The sequence below is a fragment of the Pezoporus flaviventris genome, unplaced genomic scaffold (genome assembly GCF_033815535.1).
Source record: "Pezoporus flaviventris isolate CSIRO_AGI_PZ_B2104156 unplaced genomic scaffold, CSIRO_AGI_Pfla_v1 ptg000030l, whole genome shotgun sequence".
NCBI classification, from domain to species: Eukaryota; Metazoa; Chordata; class Aves; order Psittaciformes; family Psittacidae; genus Pezoporus; species Pezoporus flaviventris.
In genome coordinates, this window is record NW_026892578.1 from 12,668,473 (window position 1) to 12,691,034 (window position 22,562).

At 39.4% G+C, this 22,562-nt stretch overlaps 2 protein-coding genes across 7 annotated transcripts in view; one reads left to right on the top strand and one right to left on the bottom strand.

The window, feature by feature from the left end:
- Positions 1 to 1,684: 1,684 nt before the first annotated feature.
- On the bottom strand, positions 1,685 to 6,913 carry TRAPPC2 (trafficking protein particle complex subunit 2). The gene is made up of 4 exons (XM_061459959.1): positions 6,804 to 6,913; positions 4,572 to 4,720; positions 3,761 to 3,842; positions 1,685 to 3,075 (listed from the first exon to the last, which is right to left on the bottom strand). The coding sequence occupies exons 1-4, from the start codon at positions 6,894 to 6,896 to the stop codon at positions 2,977 to 2,979; spliced, it is 423 nt and encodes a 140-aa protein (XP_061315943.1). The 5' UTR covers positions 6,897 to 6,913; the 3' UTR covers positions 1,685 to 2,976.
- Positions 6,914 to 7,939: 1,026 nt separating this feature from the next.
- The window catches only part of OFD1 (OFD1 centriole and centriolar satellite protein), a 36,026-nt gene continuing 21,403 nt past the window's right edge, over positions 7,940 to 22,562 (top strand). For 3 of the 6 annotated variants that reach the window (XM_061459931.1, XM_061459934.1, XM_061459933.1), the window contains exons 1-9: positions 7,940 to 8,182; positions 10,619 to 10,819; positions 11,696 to 11,764; positions 11,849 to 11,876; positions 12,655 to 12,762; positions 13,518 to 13,654; positions 15,721 to 15,894; positions 21,259 to 21,365; positions 22,271 to 22,390. In XM_061459931.1, the coding sequence (XP_061315915.1) occupies positions 8,087 to 8,182; positions 10,619 to 10,819; positions 11,696 to 11,764; positions 11,849 to 11,876; positions 12,655 to 12,762; positions 13,518 to 13,654; positions 15,721 to 15,894; positions 21,259 to 21,365; positions 22,271 to 22,390 (1,040 nt within the window). In that variant the 5' untranslated portion in view covers positions 7,940 to 8,086. Of the gene's footprint in view, positions 8,183 to 10,618; positions 10,820 to 11,695; positions 11,765 to 11,848; positions 11,877 to 11,901; positions 12,136 to 12,626; positions 12,763 to 13,517; positions 13,655 to 15,720; positions 15,895 to 21,258; positions 21,366 to 22,270; positions 22,391 to 22,562 lie in introns of those variants that run through there. The other 3 variants (XM_061459930.1, XM_061459935.1, XM_061459936.1) reach the window with 3 other exon arrangements.

Sequence of the window (22,562 nt, forward strand, 5' to 3'; positions counted from 1 at the left end):
AAAAGACAACAATGCACAATATTTGTACCTTGTGTAAACTTTGGTATCCATCATTCAATATGTAGGCAAGGTAGGTGCTTATGGCTTGCATTGCAATTCACTGATTCATTTCAAATACTAACATACCACAAGCATTAGGGGGTCCTGTTAGCAATTTTTAAGAGTTCTGTAGAGTGACAGGGCATGCTGCGTAGTATGTATCTAAAGTTGCAGATGTCCTTCAAAATGAGAAGCAAAAAAGTACTGTCATGGCAAATGGATGGGATTGATGAAAGCTGCCCATGTTGGAACAGACAGCAGAATGAGAAAGAAAGGGCAGAAGCAGCTATCTAGTACAGCTAATGGCTTGTGTTGAAGCAAAGTATACAGATGTTTAGTGTGAGACTGCTGCTAGAACCAGGCTACTTCCTTTGACAGGTCTCTGCACCTCCAACAGATCTTAAAGTCAACTCATAGGACAGGTTATCTAAATGGTAACATAACCTTGCAGAAAGGTGAGAATGAGTTGCATCTCCACCCTAGTTTACTTAAGGTTGGTTCGTGTTCTTAGGTTATGCTAATGTTCTCGTTTCCTTATGTGTGATTTTTGTACTACCTAGGGTAATTCCTCTCCCTTTAACTTACAAACTTTTTTGTGGCCTTTATTACAGGTTATCTGCTGCTTTCTCATACTGCAACAGATTTCATTTAATTTTTATTTGTAAGCCTCTTGAGGTGGGGCAGGAACATAATACTTGTGCGAGGGAAGCCTGTCTCCTGCCTTGTTCATTGAGGAACTGTTCATTGTCTGATGCACTAGAACTTCAAATTTCAGACCTAAAGCAGATTTGTGACTAGCTGATCACAACTTTCACCTGTCACTTTTTCGCTTATTGTGAGAAGTCACAAATCAAAGCATAAACAAGTGTTCCTTCATACCACAGGGAAATCATAGCTATCTAGCCAAGGTCCCTCAGAGTTCTGAAACATTGTTCTTCAACACAAATTTTATAATGATTGATGTAATGAGTTCAGACAATTCTCCCTTTCCTTGCCAGTAACAGTCTGTAACAGTAAAGCCTAGAAGGACCTGTGAGACTGCATTTCCCATTTACAACTCCTATATACAGAAGAGAGAAAACATAGAGGGGGCATAAAACCAGGCACCATTTGTTTAACTCTGTTCAGAGATCAGACGAGAGAAAATGCTGTTATATTACATAACTTGCTACTGTATGATGGCAGAAAAGAATACAATTATCAAAAATCCCCAGTTTCCAAAACTGGTGGAAACTTCTAGCATTAATCCTGCATCTCTGTCAAAACTCTTCTTACTGCCACATATGATTATTTAACAGAAGCATTTCCTCAGTGAGTCTTAAGTGTTGGTATTTTTCCAACCATCCTGCTACTGTGGAGGAGGCAGAAAACAGCGTAACGGCTCCAGCTTAATGATTCCTTATCGCATGAATGAGAACACCTCAATTGTGTTTCTATTGCTTTCATGCGTATAGCAAAACATCCCAAGCCAGTTGATTTATACAAGATTACATGACATTATCAAAACGTCAATATATTTTGTAAAATGTGCTTTTTATAAAGACAAGTATTCCCATCTTCACTTGCCACCCCACCAATAAGGTAGCCTTACCATGATCATTTAGTTTTCTGTTAGATCATTTCAAGTATACCCAACAGGCATCCATTCTGCATCATTACATGTTTTATTTAAGGTATATTGCACCTTTGTATTGTGTTCTTGTATAGTATTTTACAGTGACAGTGTAGCAGTAAGTGTAAATTACAAAGAAATAATGACTGGCTGTACATTTAAAGCACATACACATGTGGTCCCTTTACACAGACTATGCAAAATGTAATTCTTAGAACAGCATACCACTTCCTTTGAGAATTACTTCTCAGACATTTCAAAGAGAAGTCCAAGAAGATAGCTTACACAGGTTCACTGCAAAAGAAAACAGGCTACTTAAAAGACTGTGAAACCAACCAAAATATTAGGTACATATATGCCAAACGGCCCATTTAAAAATTACTGTTCTGGAATGATGTAAGTTTTGCAGAAGAGTCCCTAACCACATTTTACAATGGAATAGTAGCCAGACAGGCCAAATAATGCCTTTCTGAAACATCAAAAATGAGATTCATAGTTCAAAGATCCTACTCTTAATATATTTTCTTTTCAGCACTTGCAGAGAAAATGGAAAGGTGTGGGTTTAAACATTTAAGTTTAGTTTTCTTCCATATGTGAATTAGGATTAAAGTCAGGCCAGACAATGGGTGTTCTGGGCTACTTCAGTCACTTCACTTGATGCAATGCTGCAGCTAAACATGCATCACTCATGTAAACATTTAGTAAGTTTGAAGCTTTCAGTTTTAAGCTCTAAAACATTAGAGGTTTTTTCTCAAATTGAAATATTGAAGACAGAGCTTTGCTGATACACCCTCTTTTTATTAAACACTTTATAATACATACATTACACATTACAATATAAACATGGACCTAATTTAATATCACAGAGAGTAGGGTTAGTCTAATTAACCTGCAGAGTATGTTCTCTAGCAAATGTCAGTAAGTAGAAAAGTGTATAACAAAGTTAACCCCTTAAGCCAAACAGTCAAGAATTCCCTTTTACTATTTATTTGTATTAAATTGCATGACTGGAGATGTTTCTTGTGTTTAGATCTGATTTCCTCCCACCACATATAAGAAGCTTACATTTTGCATATGCACTGGCACCCACGTCTCAATGTACCTATTCCGTAGCACATAAAAGGAAACTTCTTAAGTTACACGTTTTAACCAGAGAAGCTTGGCTGTTCTGATTTCTATTGGCAACAGCAACAAAAAAGCTTCTTCAGTATCCAGTTTGTCAATCCTCAGAAGATGAATATCAAACATGCTGAGAAATAACCAGAACTACAGTTTAAATAACTGGGGAAGTATGGAAAAAGCACTCACTCAGGAAACTCATTTATTCAGCTTAACAGGTGTTTCTTCCCAAGGAACTGTACTTTCCTTTCAAAGGCACTGGATCGAATAGGAGAATTAAGTTCATAAAATGGATTCATTGCAAACTGAGGAAAAAAGAAAAAGTCATCAATAAGCACAATGCCTAGCACTAGCAAATGTTACTTCAGATGACAGCTACTATTAGCTTTCAGCCTATTTAAAGCCACTTGAGAGCAGGGAGCTCCTGAATAGTTGCTTGATTTCCAGGCCCTTCCATTCACCCCGTGTACATGCACAGCAATCCCTTATAGCAGCTCCTCAGAGCAAATCCATCATGACTCTGGTGGAAATTTCTAGTTTGGAAATAAGTGTTGGTTGAGTGCTCTGTGGAGGCCAAAGTGGCATTCTTCCAGTGGATTGTCGTGATTGCCCCATCTAGTGGAAGTACCTCCAGGCTGAGAGAACACGTGCCACTTGTTCTGAGAGCAAAGCACTTTGATCAGGCTTTTGTACAACAGCCTTTTGCTTTCCCTGTTCCCATGAATGACACAATACTGCCCCAAAATCATGGGACCATCATGAAGCATAAGTTCTGAAAGAGCACAATTTATAAGAAGTCAGAAAAATCTGTTCTGCGTAATAGAAAATACAGCCTTTATGTTATCAACTCTGGCTCATGTGGACTGCATGGGTTCTTCTCCACTTACACTGGCCCCCATGAGAAAATATGCTAATACAGGCATGCCTGAGCATCTATAGCAGAACACACCTAGAAGTACTGCTGTGAGACCATAGGAAGTGGGTTCTTACCTTTATATATAAGTCATATACGTCATTAAAGAAGTTCTTAATTCCATCTTCTTGCCTTACATCATGAAGCATTATAAATCTCATATGTAAAGCAATTAAGAAAAATGTATCTTTCACAAAGAAGAGAGACATTTAACATATCCTGAGATAAGCATTTACACCTAATTCTGCATACACTTAAAATGTTTAGCTGTACATGAAACAGCAGTGACTATATAGGAGGAAGCATTTTAAAGAAGTAACTGAAGCAGTGAAATTTAGAAAGCATTACCTTTCTGTTTAAAAACTCCCCTATTTGAAAATAAGCCAAGGTTATTCTTTTTAAAGCTACACAATTCTGAATGGCGATGACACTCTCAGCAGCATTGCCATATACCCCTGAAGTTAAAATGGCATTCAATGTTACTTGCCATGTATAACAAATATTTCACAACAAATACTTCTAGGATGACCTGTGTATGAGATTGAGCCTTGCCGCTGCATTGTCAAGATGGGTGTGGGGGACACCAAGCATGTTTATTCCTCTTTCTCCTGTCTAGCACTATTCATACCTCTTTCCTCTGTTCCAGGTAAGCTCCACATTTCATTAGGCTATTTCAGCTCTTCCAAAAGAGAAAAATCCACCTTTCCAACTGGTCCCAGTTTTAAACACCTTCTGTGCCTCTTAATTTATCTTGAAGCTGGTGACTCTCTCTAACTATAACAGTGATTAGCAGCCAGTGAAATCTGTTCCAAACTCATTTTATCTAACGTGTCCCTTTCTGGCAAAAGGATTTACCTATATAAATATATGGAAAGAGAAGAGGGAAGGATATGTCCAGCTGTGACAAAAGCCGAAACAAACCATTCGTTAAACTTGTCCACAGTCTTCAGGTACATGTTGTTAGAAAGCCACATGTTCTCATCTACTAGGTCAAGAGCAGCATGGGCAATGAACTGGTTGAGATGGCGATGATCATCCTAATGTATTTCCAGAAGACAGAGGATTAGTAATTCAGTGAAAGGAGTGAAATATAAACAATAGTTTGCTCAAGTTGCTAAACAACTAGTCATATATACACCATTCTTTTCTGTTACATATATGCCATCCTGTAAGTGAAACTAGTACCTTATTGTCATGATACTCAGTTTCAAGAGAAATAAAAGTCATAAAAGGTCATCACAAAACCAGCCGTGAGAGTAGTAAAACCAGTAAAGCCTGTATTTATGCTTCAGGAATGAATTCAAGCATGAATTCTTTTGTTTACCAGTGAGTAATCTCTGGCTGCAAAATTATTCCACAACAGAGACCCTCATAAAATTCTGCTTTTATGAGACCTCCGCTTTCCAGTCACTTGGTTTTGTGAAATTTACAGCAATTTAGTGTTTTTTCACCGTAAGGTCCCTGTCAAATTTGGCAGAAGTTGAGCAATACAATGTTAAAATGTGTAAATGTTAAAATGTAAAACACTGTGTGTTAAAACACTGTAAAATACTACAATGTATAGAATTGGGGGACAGATGGGGAAAGCAGAGAAATACAGAGGACAGATACACTGATAAAATTATCACCTAAAGATTCTGGATTTTAAGGTTATTTGCCTAGAAACATAGGATTGCTTTATTCTGTTGGGATTTTTATTTTTCCTAAGAGCTAGCGCAGAAAGGCTTCCTGCAACTTGTATTAAATGTATGCTTGCAGATGTAAATTGCACCTCTTCCTATAACAAACATGAATGGCCTTCATAAGAATGATCACAGTGTTTGGCCCCAACACTGCAAGACTTGTGTAGGCAAAGAGCCATTTACTTTGCACATGAACTACAACACCAGAGGACACCTGTGAAGAAGATGGGACTAAACCATACTGTAAGCTTATACTAGACTGGAAACGTAAGTGGACTTGCACTGTTTCTCTCAGTGCACCATGTCTTCCCCAAAAACCAAGTTTGGCTCAGGGCATTAATAGCTTTCCAAGTTCCACTAAACCATACCGAGGAAGAGACTAAGTAGTGAAGTTTAAGGGGCAAAAGCTCATGCTGATTTACCATGTATGTTATGCAAACCACTTACGTTATCTGAAGTCCATTACTAAGTGCATCTGAAATGAATTAATTCTTTAATGGCATGTCTCAGAAACAGAAGCGCCAACTGCCAAAACATGAATGTCTAATAATTCTCTTTCACTGTACAGCAAGTTTAGATTAACTCTTAGGAGAAAAATCAGTATTTCAACCTCAGTCAGACAAGAAGCTTACCCAAGCCAAGCTATTTCCAATAGCAGAATGCAGAAAATGAATTTTTCCACTGACACATCCCCACACTTACTGATTATGGTCCAACTAGCCTTATCTTAATGGGACACTAGATCGAAATACAGATCACACCATGCTGTTCAAATCAGTGACAGCACAGACTGCAATTTTTTGACAAACTCACAAACCCATGGCCTTTTATTCTGCAATTTATTTTTTCCTCAGTGTAATACCAGATTTGTTCTTTTCCCACTGGAAACGCTACTTACTCAATAAGTCTGACATTTCTCACATTTAAAAACTTGTATTTATCAATACAAGCTTTAAAACTTTCTTACTTAAAAGCAAATATGACTAATGAGGATGACTAAAAAATAAGATGGTTTACAGCATAAAAAATAAGGGACTAAATAGAGCTTTCAAACATATGTTCCTCACTTTATCTTATAACTATTTACAGGGGCCTTAGAGAACTACACACGCATTAAATAACAAACAGCTATTACAAAAGCTCTACATCCTAAGAGCAAGCATGACTAGCACATATATTCTTCACCATACAGCATCAAATATTTAAGGAAACCATGTTTTATGAAGAACTAGTATGATCTGACAATGAACTTTTAAGACACTCCAGAATGCCAGAGTTTTACTCCCTGTGACAAAGTTTCTGCAAAAAAGCAGAAAACACTAGACACTAATAACACTACAAACAAAATCCTGGCTATGCTTCTAACGCAGCATAAAATTATAAAAGAAAAAGCATCATAATTACAACATAGGAGTATCACAGGGGAAAAAAAACACACCTTGGACTCCACTTTTCCAGGAGGCAGAAATTCCATTTCAAATATGGGATTATCATGATGACCAACTATCACAAAGTAGAAACTTCCAGACATTCTCCAAAGTAATGTTCCTTACAAGAAAAAGACAGACATGCTGATGAGTCTACAAACTCAACCCATGTGACAATGCTCTTAAAAATCAGTTAACATGCTTTCTATTCATAATTACCATAAGCTAAAAGGAGATGAGCATTTTCCTAGGTATGTCCATTTATACTCAAATAGGGGGAGAAAATATCTTTATGAAGTGAAACACCTCCTGGAAGTGAACCTAAATTACTGATCTATCCCCTGACATTCCTCCCCATGACTCGGACAGCAACGATCCCGTGAAGTAATGAGGTGCATCTGCCTCTGAGGACTCCTCGCCTGTCTCTCCCACAGGGGCCCTACAAATAGGCGGTAGAAAGAGGAAGGATGGTAGATGTCAGGGTCCCATAGCGCGGCTCCATAGAAGCTCAGAATGGTTGGGTTGGCAAGGACCTTAAAGCTCATCGAGTTCCAATCCCCTCCCACGGGCAGGGACACCTCCCACTACATCAGGTTGCTCAAGGCCCCCAACCTGGCCTTGCAGTCCCCATCCCTGGGGACTCCGGAGCTACCCGGGACAGTGCACCCTGCCGCCGCGTTCCAGCACCCTGAGGCCCACTCGGGGCTGCCGTCCCCAGAGGAAGGGCCAGGTGCCGCAGGAGCTGCCCGCGGAACCAGGGAGGGAGGGAGGAAGGAAGGGAGGGAAAGAGGAAGGGAGAACGAGAGAATGGGGGGGGGGGGGGGGGGGGGGGGGTAGAAGGGTTGTCTAGGCCCGCAGGGGCCCACCACCTACCCTGCGACGATCAGTCTCCAACGGCTCCCAACGGCCTCCCGGAAATGCTCCTTCAGCATCCGTCGCGCCAGTGACGCCTCAGCGTCCGCCGGCAGCCGTCGCGCGGTGGGAGCTGGTGGGTGGCAGCGTGCTGGGTGCCCGGCTCCCAGAGCGCGGTGGCACGGGCTGCCGGCGACACACGGGGACCGCCTGCTGCCGCTCCTCAGGCAGGAACCGGAGGGGCTGAGGCGCAGCGCACGGGAGCGGGCCGGGGCCGGGGGCTCTCCCCGTGGGTAGGGGGAGGCTGCCCGGCAAAGCCTGGACCTGCTTGAGGGAGAGGCCGGGCAGGTGGGGCACTCGGCGGCCGTGGATCGAGCTGGGAGTCAATAACGCGCCTTTTTGTTTGCTTCCTTGTTTCTGTTTCCTGATATTGTAGGGCAGGATGGCTTCGGTTGAAAAGGAGACGCTCTCCCAGGATGAGCTCCGGAAAAGGCTCTATCAGACTTTTAAGAACCGAGGTGTACTGGACACACTTAAGGTGTGCTTTATTCTCAGCAGGTGCTGCCTGTGATTCACTGTACTGCTTAACATTGAAAGCAGTAAAAGTCATGCTAAATAAATGCGTTTCACCCTCTTCCCAAATGTATTTTTCTTGTCACAGCCGAATTTGTGTTCAGCTTTTTTTTGGGGGGGGTTAGTCTGAGTCTTTTTCAGGGGGGTTAAAGGTCTGTATCAGGTCTTTGAATTTGCATGCTTGACGAAAAAAGTCAAGCAGGGAAGAGAGGAGTAAATGAAAATACAGGATTGGGAAGGATTTCATAGGGCATAGAGTCTATTATCTACTGTAAGTAAGCATGCTATAGGAATTATCATCCTAAAATACTACAGTTCTGTTTTAAAACTATTTTGAGTCATAGAGTCATTTGAGCTGATTTCCTCCTGTCTGCTTATTCAGGAAAATATCTTAGACTATGGTTGTGCTCAAGAATGAAGCTTTGTTCTGGTTTGTAGCCTGGGTTTATTTATGGTTGCTCTTGCCTTTATATTGTGCTGAAAGTATCTTTCAGGTTACATAGCTCTTACTCTTCTTGATGATTTATAGGCAGCAGTCACACCTATTCTTCAGGATTCTGTTCTACAGTGCTAAGTTAAGTCGAGGGGCAGTAGTCTCATTGCTGGTTACCCCAGCAGTCCTTTGCATCACTTTGAAGTCTTACACCCTTGTTTTAAAGGAATTAGATTGTGATTGTTATGAGCTTTCCAGGCAGAGTTTAAAATTATGTTAATTTTTTCTTATTTTTGTGAGGGAGCCTGTGGATGGCTGCATGTATTTCTTCGTGAAACATGTTGCATTTAGAGTGTTTGTCATTATTGGATTGTTTACAACCACATCTCGCTTTTTGAAACAAGAAATCCTTTGTGTTACAGCAGAAATTTGTATCAGGCTTTAAATGCTGAAATGTATTTCATGCAGTTTCAGTTTTTTGCTAGTCTTTAAAAATCATCTGACTGCCTTAAAAAAAAAAAATTAATCTATACTTTAAGAATGCGATTGATAATCTTACGGCCAACAATTCTCTTTTTCAGGGTAACTTGTTTTTCCCCTCAGTGATTTCCATACAAAGCTTGCAGTTCTTGAACCATTTCGTGTCTTGTTTGACTTAACTAATAGTCTGTCAGGTGGCAAGCTATTTAAGTCTGTTTTTGTGCTTCATTTTCCTTGTATAGAAGAGTATACAGTCTTTTTCTGAGCTGAAGGATTAATACAGTTACGGATTCTTACTGATTTCTTATGGATTACATCTTCTAATGAGAAAGCTCTCAAATTTCTTGTTGTCTTATCTGTCTGTCTCTGCTTGTAAGAGGCAGAGTGGATCTGGAGCTGAATGTCCAACATGTAAATAACTGATTTCTGCTTTCCTTTCCCATAGTAGGGATGGTGATTTAGCCCTGTGTTTTCCACCTGTGCTTTGTCATGAGATGTGTAAGGTGTTGTTGGTCTCAGTTGTTTTTGAGACAGTATCACCTGTGTCTAAGTTGAGTGAAACTGGACAAGTTCAGAAATGAATAAGGAAAACATTTTTTCAGTTGTCTTGATTTCTGTTGCCAGCCTAATTTCTGTAGAAAGCCATGCAAAAATATCAGGCTGGTCTGATGATTTAGGTTTCTTAACTTTTGGTAAGTATTTTGTCCTGTTTTTGTAAGACGCTACTTCTTTAATCATCTTTGTCACTATTGCATACCTGCTGTTGAAAGCTTAAAATGCTGTTTCTGTTGTAATCTTCTAGTACACTATAAACAATTTCTATCATTATATAATAAAAATCATACATCTTTTTGTAGGAGGTAGACTTTCTGATTCCTTGTTACTCTTTTTGTTCTATTGTAATTTTATAGGATGCAAATAATGAATAGAAAATGCTGTTTAATTATTATTAGTGCCTGTAGGGTTTTTAAGCTAGTACTCTTGCTTCCCTGTAAAATTTGTCTTAAAGACATTGAAATTCCTGTTTATTTTCCCATCTGCTTTTGTGATGGTATTGGCAGCTTCTCAATATGAGACTCAGAACAGGACTAGTGAGTTTTCCAAGTACACCTGAAATTGAGCCCACATCAGGCAGGCTTTATTTAAGCCAGTGAGAAGGAGAACAGGAAGGCAGTGATCTAAAACTGAAGCTGGGGATAGAGTGGAGGTTATGCAAGTTCTTGACAGAGCAAGACTTCTTTTCAGTTCTACGTTTGATACATTGTGAGAGAAAGTCGAACTTCAGTGTAGCCACCGTTGTAATGTTTTCAAGAAAGGCAAAGTGTGCCAAGCACTATTCTGCATTTTGTCAACGCTGGTCTGCCCATTTCTGTTACATAGGTTGTAATGTAACTTGTACAAGTAATACGAGACTCACTGTGAATTTTGAAAAGTAAAAACTCATTAAATAGCATGTAAACTGAGATTATAATGTCTTTTCTATATCAGACACAGCTCCGAAACCAGCTAATCCATGAACTAATGCACCCAATTTTAAGTGGAGAACTTCAGCCACAGGCTGTTCCAAGTGAAGGGAGTTCAGTTTTGATCACAGCTTCCAACAGTCTGGTAGCAGATCATCTACAGAGATGTGGCTATGAGTATTCACTTTCTGTTTTCTTTCCAGAAAGTGGTTTAGAAAAGAAGAAGGTGAGTTCAGTAATTTACCTCTTCTAAGACTTCTGTGAGCTTTGCATTCTGGGTGTTGTCATATTCCAACAAAATTAAAAAAAAAACAAAACAAACCTTTTTATGATAGTGAAATACAAACACAAATACAGCTTCTGATTATCTCCATAAAGGATTTCTTTATTTAGGGTCGTTTTCATAAATGCTGGCAATAAGCTAATAATGCTGGTTTTTAGAGAGACAGCACAAGCCTCTTAAAATTGCACTTGCTTCACCCATAGCCACAGTCTGACATGACTGTGAGACTGTGTGACAGAGCACTTGGGGAACTGATCCCTACTAAAGCTAACCTCTTGTTTGGCCATTCAGTTCCCTGAAAATGTGGTTCATGGTCAGTTTAAGCTGTTTTGCGTAGAATCTATGGCTGAAAAGTACAGTCCCTGCCCTCTCACTTTTTCTCCTCTATGAGTACGTGATGGGGTGAAGCTGTTTCTAACTGAAAATTAATCTTTTGACCTGGTGAGTGCTTAGTGAGCTCATCTGACTGGTTGTGATAAATCAAGAAAAGGGGCAAGAAGAGTAGCAAAAGTGTGTATTCAGGGCAGGGAGGAAACTAAACTATCTCTTTTTCACAGCTTCAGTTGATCATGTAATAACTACATGCTGACTGCTGTATGTCATGTCTTGGGTAGTGGAAATAATTAAATGAAGTACCAGAATAGCAGCCCACTGAAAATTGTTTTACAAGGTGATAAATAGATCTTTCTTGAATGGAAACATTCTACAAATATAAAATAGTGCCTATGACATATTTGAAATGATTTTGAATTAGTTAACTTTTTCTAAGTTATGCTCTCCTCCTTCTCTCCCCCTTCCCCTCCTCTCCCCCCCCCAAAGCTGTGGACTATGCAAGATCTTCTCCAGTTTATGAGGATCAATCCAAAGTCCAGTCTTTACAAATCACTGGTAAAGTTATTTTGATTTTGAAAATAAGCTGAAACTACAGTGGTGATGGAGTAGACTGTCTAAAACATCTTTTGTTTTTTACAGACTTCAGAAACTCGGAAGGAGAATAAAGGTACAAGATGTTTATACATGATACAGACAAAGATAATTGTATCAGCTTCCATTTTGTTAAGATGCAAGCAATAGAAATTCAGATTTCTTGAGTGGATGTTGCTATGGAATAATTTTGATTTTGAAACTTGCAGTACACCAGGATGATGAGTATTATATTTCAGGATTATCCAACTGCTATTTGTGGTGTGAATTACATCTTAACATTCACTTACAAAATAAATGGCTTGAGCAGATATATGAAAAACATCTGTAATCAGGTATGAAATATAATGCTCTCAAAGCTCTTCACACTAACTTTGGCAAACTCAGACTTTGGATTGTGTTTGTAACTGCTTGTATTAGCTTGCTAATGTACTTCAAAAGCTAGTTAAAGATTTAATTGACTTTCTATTTTTTTATTGAAGAAATAATTCTTATGTTTGTATGATGAAATCTAGCTATATTGTATAGCCTAAGGTATCTTGAGCATCAGAAACCCTGTTACATAGTGACCTCATAATTAAAGTAGTAAAAATATGCTCTCTCAAATTGCCTCAGAAATCAGAGACAGAGACGTGAGTGGAGGGAAAAGGACAACTTTTACAGGGTGAGGTGGACTGGATTATGCTTATAACAAAATCTTAAGATCTTACTAGTATTGCTTTTTACTTAAATACTTGGTTCTTTCCATAAATTGAATAGGTTTTCTTGTACAATTATGATGGTTTCATTAATTACAGTCTCAAATTCAATTTTGTTACAAGATCAGGCATAACTAATATATTGGATCTTGACAGGTTTTCTTATGCAGATTTTACTTGGGCTTACAGAGCATCATCTAAGCAAGGAAACTCATGACACAGAAACTCAGACAAACTCAGTGCCTCCTTACAGAGAATCTCTTGGTAAGTTTTGGTAAGACTCTATACACAAGTCTCCCCAGATATTTCATATTGATAAATGGTATTGATCTATAAATTCTGTTAATTATATTCATTTATCGCTTGCTCAAATGCAGCCTGAAGTAGTTATCAGTAAAAGTCATACCTGTTGATTTTTTTTTTAAACCTATCTTAAAATAAGGCCAAAGTCCTGTAAGGATTATTATTTTTTTGATCACTCAAATGTTTTCTTAGGCATTTACCTAGCACCTCTAACATCTTAGATAGATTATAAGTGTTATGTGCTGCATTATGTTCTGAAAAACATAATTGCAGATGAGTGTCTTGCTTCTCTTCCTAAAGTAGTGTTTCAGTGACAGGCATGTATTGAGAGCTCTTGTATATTACATGCTATTAGGATATATAGGCATGCCCTATATAAAAATAAAATAAAGTAATAAAAGTAATAAAAACCACCTTAACATTGCATGCAGAAGAAAATACTTGTCCATCCATGATAAAGAGAATGAATGACTGTGTAATAATACCACAGTGCCTACACAGCTAAGTGCCTCCTCCAATATATGTGTTATGTGGCACAAAGCTGATCAGTGGTATTTCTGTGCTGCCTCTGCTTCCGTACCAAACAGGTTTGTCTTTCTATGACAATGCTATTTAGGTAAACTAAGGAACTTCCTACAGAGAGACAGGTTCCTGTAGTCTTTGGCAAGATAACTATAGTGTATTCAGTTGTGACGGATATGTTGCTCTTTTTATAGCTGAGAAGCTTCAGCTGATTGATGAAGAGTTTGCAGACTCTTATCCCTGGCATCAGAAATACGAATCTTTAGAAGCTAAACTTCATGAATATAGAAAAGAAATAGAGAAGCAGTTTCAAGCGGAAATGTGTCAAAAGGTATAACTCTGGTCATTGAATTTGAGAGAGACATTTGTTAAATTTTACTTTGCACATTACAAAGTTTTAATGCTTAATGTAAATTGAAAGAAGAAATCTAATAGTGAGTGACAACAAACAAAAGACTAAGTTAATTCAATATCAACTGTTGATGACATTGCATATGTATATTTTCCATTCCTTTTTTTTGAATGTTCACAGAATGCTGAGCTTTTTGTTCTGATGTTAATTTGTAATGCAACTTCTTATTTTGATTGTTGTAATTTGGTAAATTATATTTCTCTTTGATTTTGGTTTATAGTATGACTAAGCAGAGTAAACATTTATCTATTAATTTTCCTTCCCAATTAAGATTTTGAAGCTTGAATTTCAGTGTAGTGCATAGCACACACATAGAGGTGTGAATTGCTGCTGTGTAGCTTGGCAGTTAATTTTTAATAGTGATGAGAATTTACATACTGTTTCAAAACATTACACAGAAACACTAAAATCATAACAGACAATATTTGAGTGTTTTTTTTTATTTCTGAAATTGAAGACAGCTCTTTTAGAGAATTTCTCTTTATTTTGTGAATAAAATTATTTTTTTTGCTGCATAAGCCCTCAATAATCCTTATATCTGAAAAATGGAGCAGAAGAACATGCTGCAGTTAATTTAAATATGGATTTTTTCCCCCTTAAATTTCTGTCAAAATAAATACTTTATTTGCTTAGAAAAAAAATAAATTAACTATAGTTCATTCAAATATGGTATTTTTTCCCAGTAATTTCTGTCAAGATTAATAGTCTGTTTGGATATAGAAATAATATTCTAAGTTACAATTCCTAGTTACACTTTTAGAGTCATTCATCTGCATATAAACTGTTCGATGAAATCAGCTGAGTCATATTTATTCAGCTAGACTAGTAGAAGGATGGGCAGTTAAAGTTGCTGGAAACTTCCTATTCCCTTTGGTCTTTATTCCCCCACTGGCACTGCCTTTTCAGCATGTAGAACGTGTTAATTTGTGTGTCATTTAAGTTTGTTTCTGTTTAAGCAAAGTGGTTGAAACAAAGGAAATTGGAATCTTAACCAGTTATAAATAATTTCTAAATTCAGTTATCATTACACGGATTGCTTAGCAGTGTGATGTGAATTACTGTAACACGTTTCTAAACCAGTTTGTGTCTGTACAAGTGATACTGTACTGTCTCACCATTTCTTTTTTTCAAAAATTTTATGCTTACAGATTAGACATTCCTACTGTGCTTTTTCCTCTCTTTAACCTTGTTTTCTTCAGTCTCATAATTTTTCTATCATTCTATTTTTATTCTTTTGTTGTTTTTTCTCATCTTTTATCTTGTATGTTTGCTTTCTATTTTCTTCCAGTTTTTTTATTATAATTCTTAATAAACACTTTTTTTTCTTGCACATACGGCACTTCACACATTGTGCGGACGGACACATGTTCCCTACAATTCTTCTGTGTAGTTGCCAGATGCATGTTTTCTTGTTTGTATGCATTTACTTTTTTTTTTCCTGTTTTGCTAAGAAGTCTGTGAATCAGGTCTTCTGTTTCTGTAACCCTCTTTATGTGGAGTTCTGCATATATTTTTTTACATGTTCGGAAATTCTTTTGTGTCCAGATGAATTTCTGTTGTTCCTGAGCGATTTGTGATGGGTTTGCTTCTGCCATTTCTTGCATAATCAGTCAGAAGTGGTTCTTTGGGAAAGGGGCAAGAATAGAGACCGTGTCAGAGGAGGAATTAAAGAGTGTGGCCATGCCTTAATTGCAAGCAGAGTACCAGTCCTGCAGTGTGTTTTTCTTCATAGGTCTCTGTTCTGCTGTTGTCTAAAGCTATTAGTTTTGTGTAAGATCTGCTTTGGGATTCCAGATAAATACATGAAAAGTATGTGATACATGCAAATAGTATGTGCTGCTAAGATATTTTTATCACAGTAATTTATTTTCACTGAATTATCATTTCGTAACAAGACTTTCTAGGTGAAATTTAGAATTGTCTGAGGAGTGATTGTCAATTTGAAGATGGCCCTACTTAACCTTGTCTTCCTCTTTATGTAAAAGCTAGAACATTTTAAAGAAGTTGAAATAGCAAAGATTAAGATGGAGGAGAAAGCACAGACCCAGAAAGAAATCTCTGAGTTGCGTCATGAGCTAGAGAGAGCACATCAAGCAAAGGCTGAAGCCTTGATTTCTCGTGAAAAGAATGCTATTGAGAGGCTTCAAAAGCAGCAAGAGGTAAAGTTCCAAATATTTTTTTCTTAATCTAGTACAAAAGGATTCAGGGAGTTGCTTAACCTGTCCTTTTATCTTTGGGAGATTTACCTTCAGATCTTAATTGGCTTATTAGCGAAAGCTTTGGATTTACTTATACTCTCATAATTAGGGGAATGCATTTAGCAACTGCAAGAATGAGTGTAGGCTGGAAAAGGAACAGTTCTGCAAGTTAGTATTGAAGGATTTAAATGTAATAAATACTTTTAAATCTGTTTTAATAAGTTGAATGTTGCTTTTAGTTGTACTATAAATTCTTTTAGCTCAGAAGAACACTAAATGGAATATGTAGACTGTATGGTGTGCATATCACAGTATGCTAGAGATTGGAAGGGACCTCGAAAGATCATCTAGTCCAATCCCCCTGCCGGAGCAGGAACACCTAGATAATGTTACACAGGAATGTGTCCAGGCGGGTTTTGAATGTTTCCAGGGAAGGAGACTCCACAGCCTCCCTGGGCAGCCTGTTCCAGTGTTCTGTCACCCTCACTGAGAAGAAGTTTCTTCTCAAGTTTAAGTGGAACCTCTTGTGTTCCAGTTTGTACCCATTACCCCTTGTCCTATCATTGTTTGCCACTGAGTAGAGCCTGGCTCCATCCTCGTGACACTCCCCCTTTATATATTTATAGACACTTATAAGGTCACCCCTCAGTCTCCTCTTCTCCAAACTGTAGAGACCCAGCTCCCTCAGTCTTTCCTCATAAGGGAGATGCTCCACTCCCTTAATCATCTTTGTTGCCCTGCGCTGGACTCTCTCCAGCAGGTCCCTGTCCTTCTTGAACTGAGGGGCCCAGAACTGGACACAATATTCCAGATGCGGTCTCACCAGGGCAGAGTAGAGGGGAAGGAGGACCTCTCTCGACCTACTAACCACCGCCCTTCTAATACACCCCAGGATGCCATTGGCCTTCTTAGCCACAAGGGCACAGTGTTGGCTCATGGTCATCCTGTCGTCCACTAGGACCCCCAGGTCCCTCTCCCCTACACTGCTCTCTAACAGGTCATTCCCCAACCTATACTGGAACCTGGGGTTGTTCCTGCCCAGATGCAGGACTCTACACTTTTCCATGTTATATTTCATCAAGTTACTCCCTGCCCAACTCTCCAGCGTGTCCAGGTCTCGCTGGATGGCAGCACAGCCTTCTGGCGTATCAGCCACTCCTCCCAGCTTAGTGTCATCAGCAAACTTGCTGATAGTACACTCAATTCCCTCATCTAAATCGTTGATGAATATATTAAATAATACTGGTCCCAGTACTGACCCTTGAGGCACTCCACTAGTTACAGGCCTCCAACTAGACTCAGCCCCATAGACTACAACTCTCTGGCTTCTCTCCTTCAGCCAGTTCACAGTCCACCTCACTACCTGATCATCCAGACCACACTTCCTCAGTTTAGCCGTGAGGATGCTGTGGGAGACTGTGTCAAATGCTTTGCTGAAGTCGAGGTAGACCACATCCACCGCTCTGCCATCATCCATCCACCGTGTTATTTCCTCATAAAAGGCTAAGAGATTGGTCAAACATGATTTCCCCCTGGTGAAGCCATGTTGACTGCCCCTCCTAACCCTCTTATCCTTGATATGCCTTAAGATGGCACCAAGGATAAGGTGTTCCATCACTTTCCCAGGGATGGAGGTGAGGCTGACCGGTCTGTAGTTACCCGGGTCCTCCTTCTTGCCCTTTTTGAAGACTGGAGTGACATTTGCTTTCCTCCAGTCCTCAGGCACCTCTCCCGTTTCCCAAGACTTGGTAAAGATGATGGCGAGTGGTCTAGCAATGACTTCCGCCAGTTCCCTCAGCACCCGCGGGTGCATCCCATCTGGACCCATGGATTTATGGATGTCCAGATTGCTCAACTGATCTCTAACCCATTCCTCATCGACTAAGGCAAACCGCTCCGTCGACCTGACTTCATCTAAGGTCTCAGGGGTACAGGGCTCTTCAGGACTGCCTCCGGCAGAGTAGACAGAGACAAAGAAGGCATTCAGTAACTCTGCCATCTCTGTATCTTCTGTCACCAGGGCACCCATCCCGTTCATCAGTGGGCCTACATTGCCTCTGGTGTTAGTTTTATCTGCCAGGTATTTGAAAAAGCTCTTTTTGCTGTCCTTGACCCTTCTCACCAGGTTTAATTCTAAGGATGCCTTAGTCCTCCTAGCTGCCTTCCTACATCCTCTAGCAGCGGCCTTATATTCCTCCCAAGTGGCCAGCCCCTCCTTCCATGACCTGTAAACTCTCCTCTTCTGCTTGAGCATACCCAGCAATTCCCTATTTAGCCATGCAGGTCTCTTGGCCCTCTTCCTTGACTTCCTACATGTCGGGATGCTCCGATCTTGAGCACGGAAAAAGCAGTCCTTGAATGTCAACCAACTATCTTGGGCCCCTTTACCTTCAAGCAGCCTTGCCCATGGGATTTCCCCTAGCAATTGCTTGAAAAGGCCAAAGTTTGCCCTGCTAAAGTCCAGGGTTGCAATTCTACTTGCTACTCTACTAGTCCTGCCACACAAGATCCTGAACTCCACCATCTCGTGGTCGCTGCAACCAAGGCAGCCCTCAACCCTTACTGCTTCAACCAGATCCTCCTTGTTAGTGAGGATGAGATCCAGCAGCGCTCCTCTCCTGGTCGGCTCATCCACCATTTGCAGGAGGAAGTTATCATCCATACACTGGAGGAACCTCCTGGACTGCGGCTGGGTTGCCGAGTGGTCCTTCCAGCAAACATCAGGGAAGTTAAAATCCCCCACGACGACCACGGCCTGTGACTGCGAGGCCGCTCTCAGCTGCCTGTAGAAGGCCTCGTCAACTTCCTCACCCTGATCCGGTGGTCTGTAACAGACACCTACAACAGTATCCCCCCTGCCACCCTGCCCCTTAATTCTCACCCACAGACTCTCAACTCGCTCATCATCTGTCCCTGGACAGAACTCGGTGCATTGTAGTTCCTCCCGCACATAAAGAGCAACCCCACCACCCTTCCTGGCTGGCCTGTCTTTCCTGAAAAGGACATAGCCTTCCATGACTATATTCCAGTCATGTGAGCTGTCCCACCACGTCTCTGTAATTGCCACCAGATCATAATCTCCTGACTTAACACAGGTTTCCAACTCCTCCTGCTTATTTCCCATGCTGTGCGCATTGGTGTACAGACATTCCAGGGAGCGAGCTGAGCACACCGATTTCACCCTAGGATTGTAGGAGGCCTCCCAGTCTTCATCAATTCTGGAGCACTGCCCCACTGGGGCAAGCCCAGCTACAAGCCCATCCCCCTTCGAATCTAGTTTAAAGCTCTCCAAATGAGCCCTGCTAATTCGTGCCCCAGCATCCTTTTGCCTCTGTAGGACAAACCTTTCTCACTTGTCATTGTCCAGACTGGTGCCCTATAAAACCAGCCGTTATCAAAGAATCCAAAGCCCTGCCTGTAGCACCAGTCTCGAAGCCAATTGTTCATGAACTGAATCTTCCCATTCCTTCCCACATCATCAGTGGAAGATGGAAGGAGTGAGGAGAAGATCACTTGAGCCCCAGACTCTTTCACCATCCGCCCCAAGGCCCTGTAGTCTTTCTTCATCCCCCTCAGACTGCGGGAAGCAGCTTCCTCCCCACCTGTCTGGAAGACCAGCAGCGGGTAGTAGTCTGTCGGCTGCACCAGGTTGGGGAGCTCCCTGGTGATATCCCTGATCCGGGCTCCAGGCAGACTACACACTTCCCTGTGATGAGGGTCAACTCTGCATATCAGGCCCTCTGTTCCTCTCAGAAGGGAAATATGCATATGCCATTTCTTTGTGTCATTATATGTTGTATATTATTAATAGCCACTGTCTGTACTATAAACTGTCATCTCAGTTTGTTTTTTTGAACACTCTTTGTTCATGAGTTCCTCTTTTGGGCTGTTAACTCTTGGTGTTTTGCCAGAGCAGTAGCTGTTACTGCAGCACACAATAATTTGTATATAGTTCTAAATGTCTTCTCCTGATTTCTATTACTTTTCAGTTTTTTGAAGAATAGTTTGATTGCTGGTCTGTTTCCTGTTTTCCTAGCCATTTCCCTGCTCTCAGCAGTAGACCTCTCTATGCAAACTATAGCCATCCACAGCTGCTAGCCACGTTTTTGCTATCTTGTGGTGTTTGTGTTTTTTTTATTTTGGTTTGGTTTTGCTTTGGGTTTCCCCCATCATGGGAGTATGGTATTAGTTAGCAAAGGAATCATGCATGTCTCTCTATATATTATTATTTATGTAGATGGAATCTACCATTGCCCTCCTTCCAATATGAAAATTAAACATCTTATCACTATGATATGAATTGTTTTTATGGTGATGTCCTTGGAAGTTTACAAGAAGACCACCTGTTTTATGCTGTCAGTCTTCTTCTGTGAGCATGAAATTAATTCAGTAATTAAAACCAAAAAAAAAAGGATTACTAGGTCAACATATTTGTCCAGTATCGTGTATGAATATATCTGGTTGGTATTGTTGGTGCAACTCACTTCATTTACCTGGAGATTCTTAACAGAGACCAGGAGCTCTACTGAGTTGAATTATATTTAAACTAAAGGTAGAAAGTCATTTAAGCCTTTACTAAGATAACTTTAAGCCCAGGCAATATGTCTTGACAAACTGCTCTATTTTTGCACCACCAGCAGCAGCAGCTAAGTCTTTCAGCATTGTCAAATGCCCATGGTTGCAAACTTTATAAGACCACCCATATGGCAAAATCATAATTTTATTCTTCTTAGACACTTATTATTTCTTTGGAAAGAAATAATGACTTGTGCTAAGAAGGTATGTGGAGGTCGGTATTAGCATGTTCATCACTTGGAGAATCCCTTTTACAATTTGTTTGATTTCTGTAAATTAAGCTACAAAAATGGAAAGACTGTTGGTTTACTCGGTTTCAGTTTTAAATCATGCTTTATCAGGACATTTTGGCATTTGCTATTTCAATTTTGTTTTTATGAGGAGCATACAAAACTATTGTTTATTTTAAAAAATTCAAGTGTTTTGAACATGTTCATCATTGTAATTTTTTTAAACTTTTTTTTTTCTTTTAAAGAAGTTTTAATCTATTTCTTAAAAGGAAAGTGTTTATGAATAGACTGTAGTGACTCCATTCCAACCATTTTTATTCAGGATAAAAGCAGATAAGGAATTAAAAACAAAAAAAATTACAATTGATCCTGGATCTTACGTTAAATTATGACTATATAAATAATATTTATTGGAGTAAGACCAGTTCCTGAAGGATATCTTTGAAAGTTTGAATGTGTTAAACAGTAAATACCTGTCTAAAGTATGAAGTAAAAATAGAAATAATATTTTCTGATTTAGATAGAAGCAAAGGAAGTATATGCTCAGAGACAAAGTCTACTGAAAGATATTGAAGTCATAAGGACCAGAGAGGCAGAACTGAAGCAAAGAATTGAGGCATTCGAAGTGTAAGTTGCTGAAAGGCATATATAATGCTAAATGATGCTATTGTCCTTTTTCTGGAAAGCATGCTTCAAGATGTTGCTACTTCTGTGACATCCCAGAAGTTATGTTTTGTATTTTGGGCAGTATTGTGTACTGTCTCTGTTAGCAGGGATACCCCATAAAAAAAGATGATTTAGGTTTTTTTCCTGTGCCACCTCATAAAACCAAACCAGTGCAGCAGCACATTGGAGGCAATGAACCAGATGTTCATTTCGAAGTGCTAAAATTAAAAAAAAAAAATTAATCAAACAACAAAACCAACACAGTATGTAACCATAACATTTATGTAACATATGTATGAATTTTTGCTTCTAAAGAAGCAAAATATCCTTACTGGTTTTTTTGTATGTTTGATTGTTGGTTGTTTTTTTGTTGTTTTTTTAAACTTGTCCTTAGTAATATCATTTTGCTTTGGTTAAAAAAAAAACACACCAAAACACAACATTTATAGACAGGTTTTCAGTACTACTTGATGTCATTACTTTGTCATCTGGCTTTTATAGCAAAAACTTAGGGTTTTTTAACAACCCAGCAGAGGGTGCTGGTAGAATAGCATGCTTAGCGCTGTCTCCTCTGAAGCATTTCTGGTGTGGGAAACTGAGCTAGGGTTAACCCGGGTTAGCTGCATAATTAATTGGTACTGGGTTTTAAATAGGGCAGTTTAATTTCTGTCAAATCTCCTTGTTCTTAATGAATTACAGTGACAGATTCTGATGATAATTTTAAATTGCTACAATGTTCCAAGCAAGCACATTACCCTTTGATGTCTCTTAAGTGTTATTAAAAAAACAAACCAAATCAAAACAAAAACCAAAACTACTTTTGGCTCTGTAACTGATCGTTGTCTGCATATTTATGGGTATTTCAGCTCTCAGAAACTTCAGGAAGAGAAAAATAAAGCTATTGATGATGCACTTCGACGTCGGGAGGTTGCTGTGAAGAACATAGAGGACACATATGATCAAAAGCTTAAGACAGACCTCTTAAAGTAATTTTTTCTTTGTTTCTAATAAGACACATGCTACTCTTGTGAAAACAGAATAATAAATTCTCTAGGATTTCTTTTGACAAGTATAACAAAGCAAGGACTTTGAAAAAGGCAGTCTTTTTTATCAGCTTAAATTTTTTCTTAGCTCTTTGCTAGTGAAACAAAATGTTCT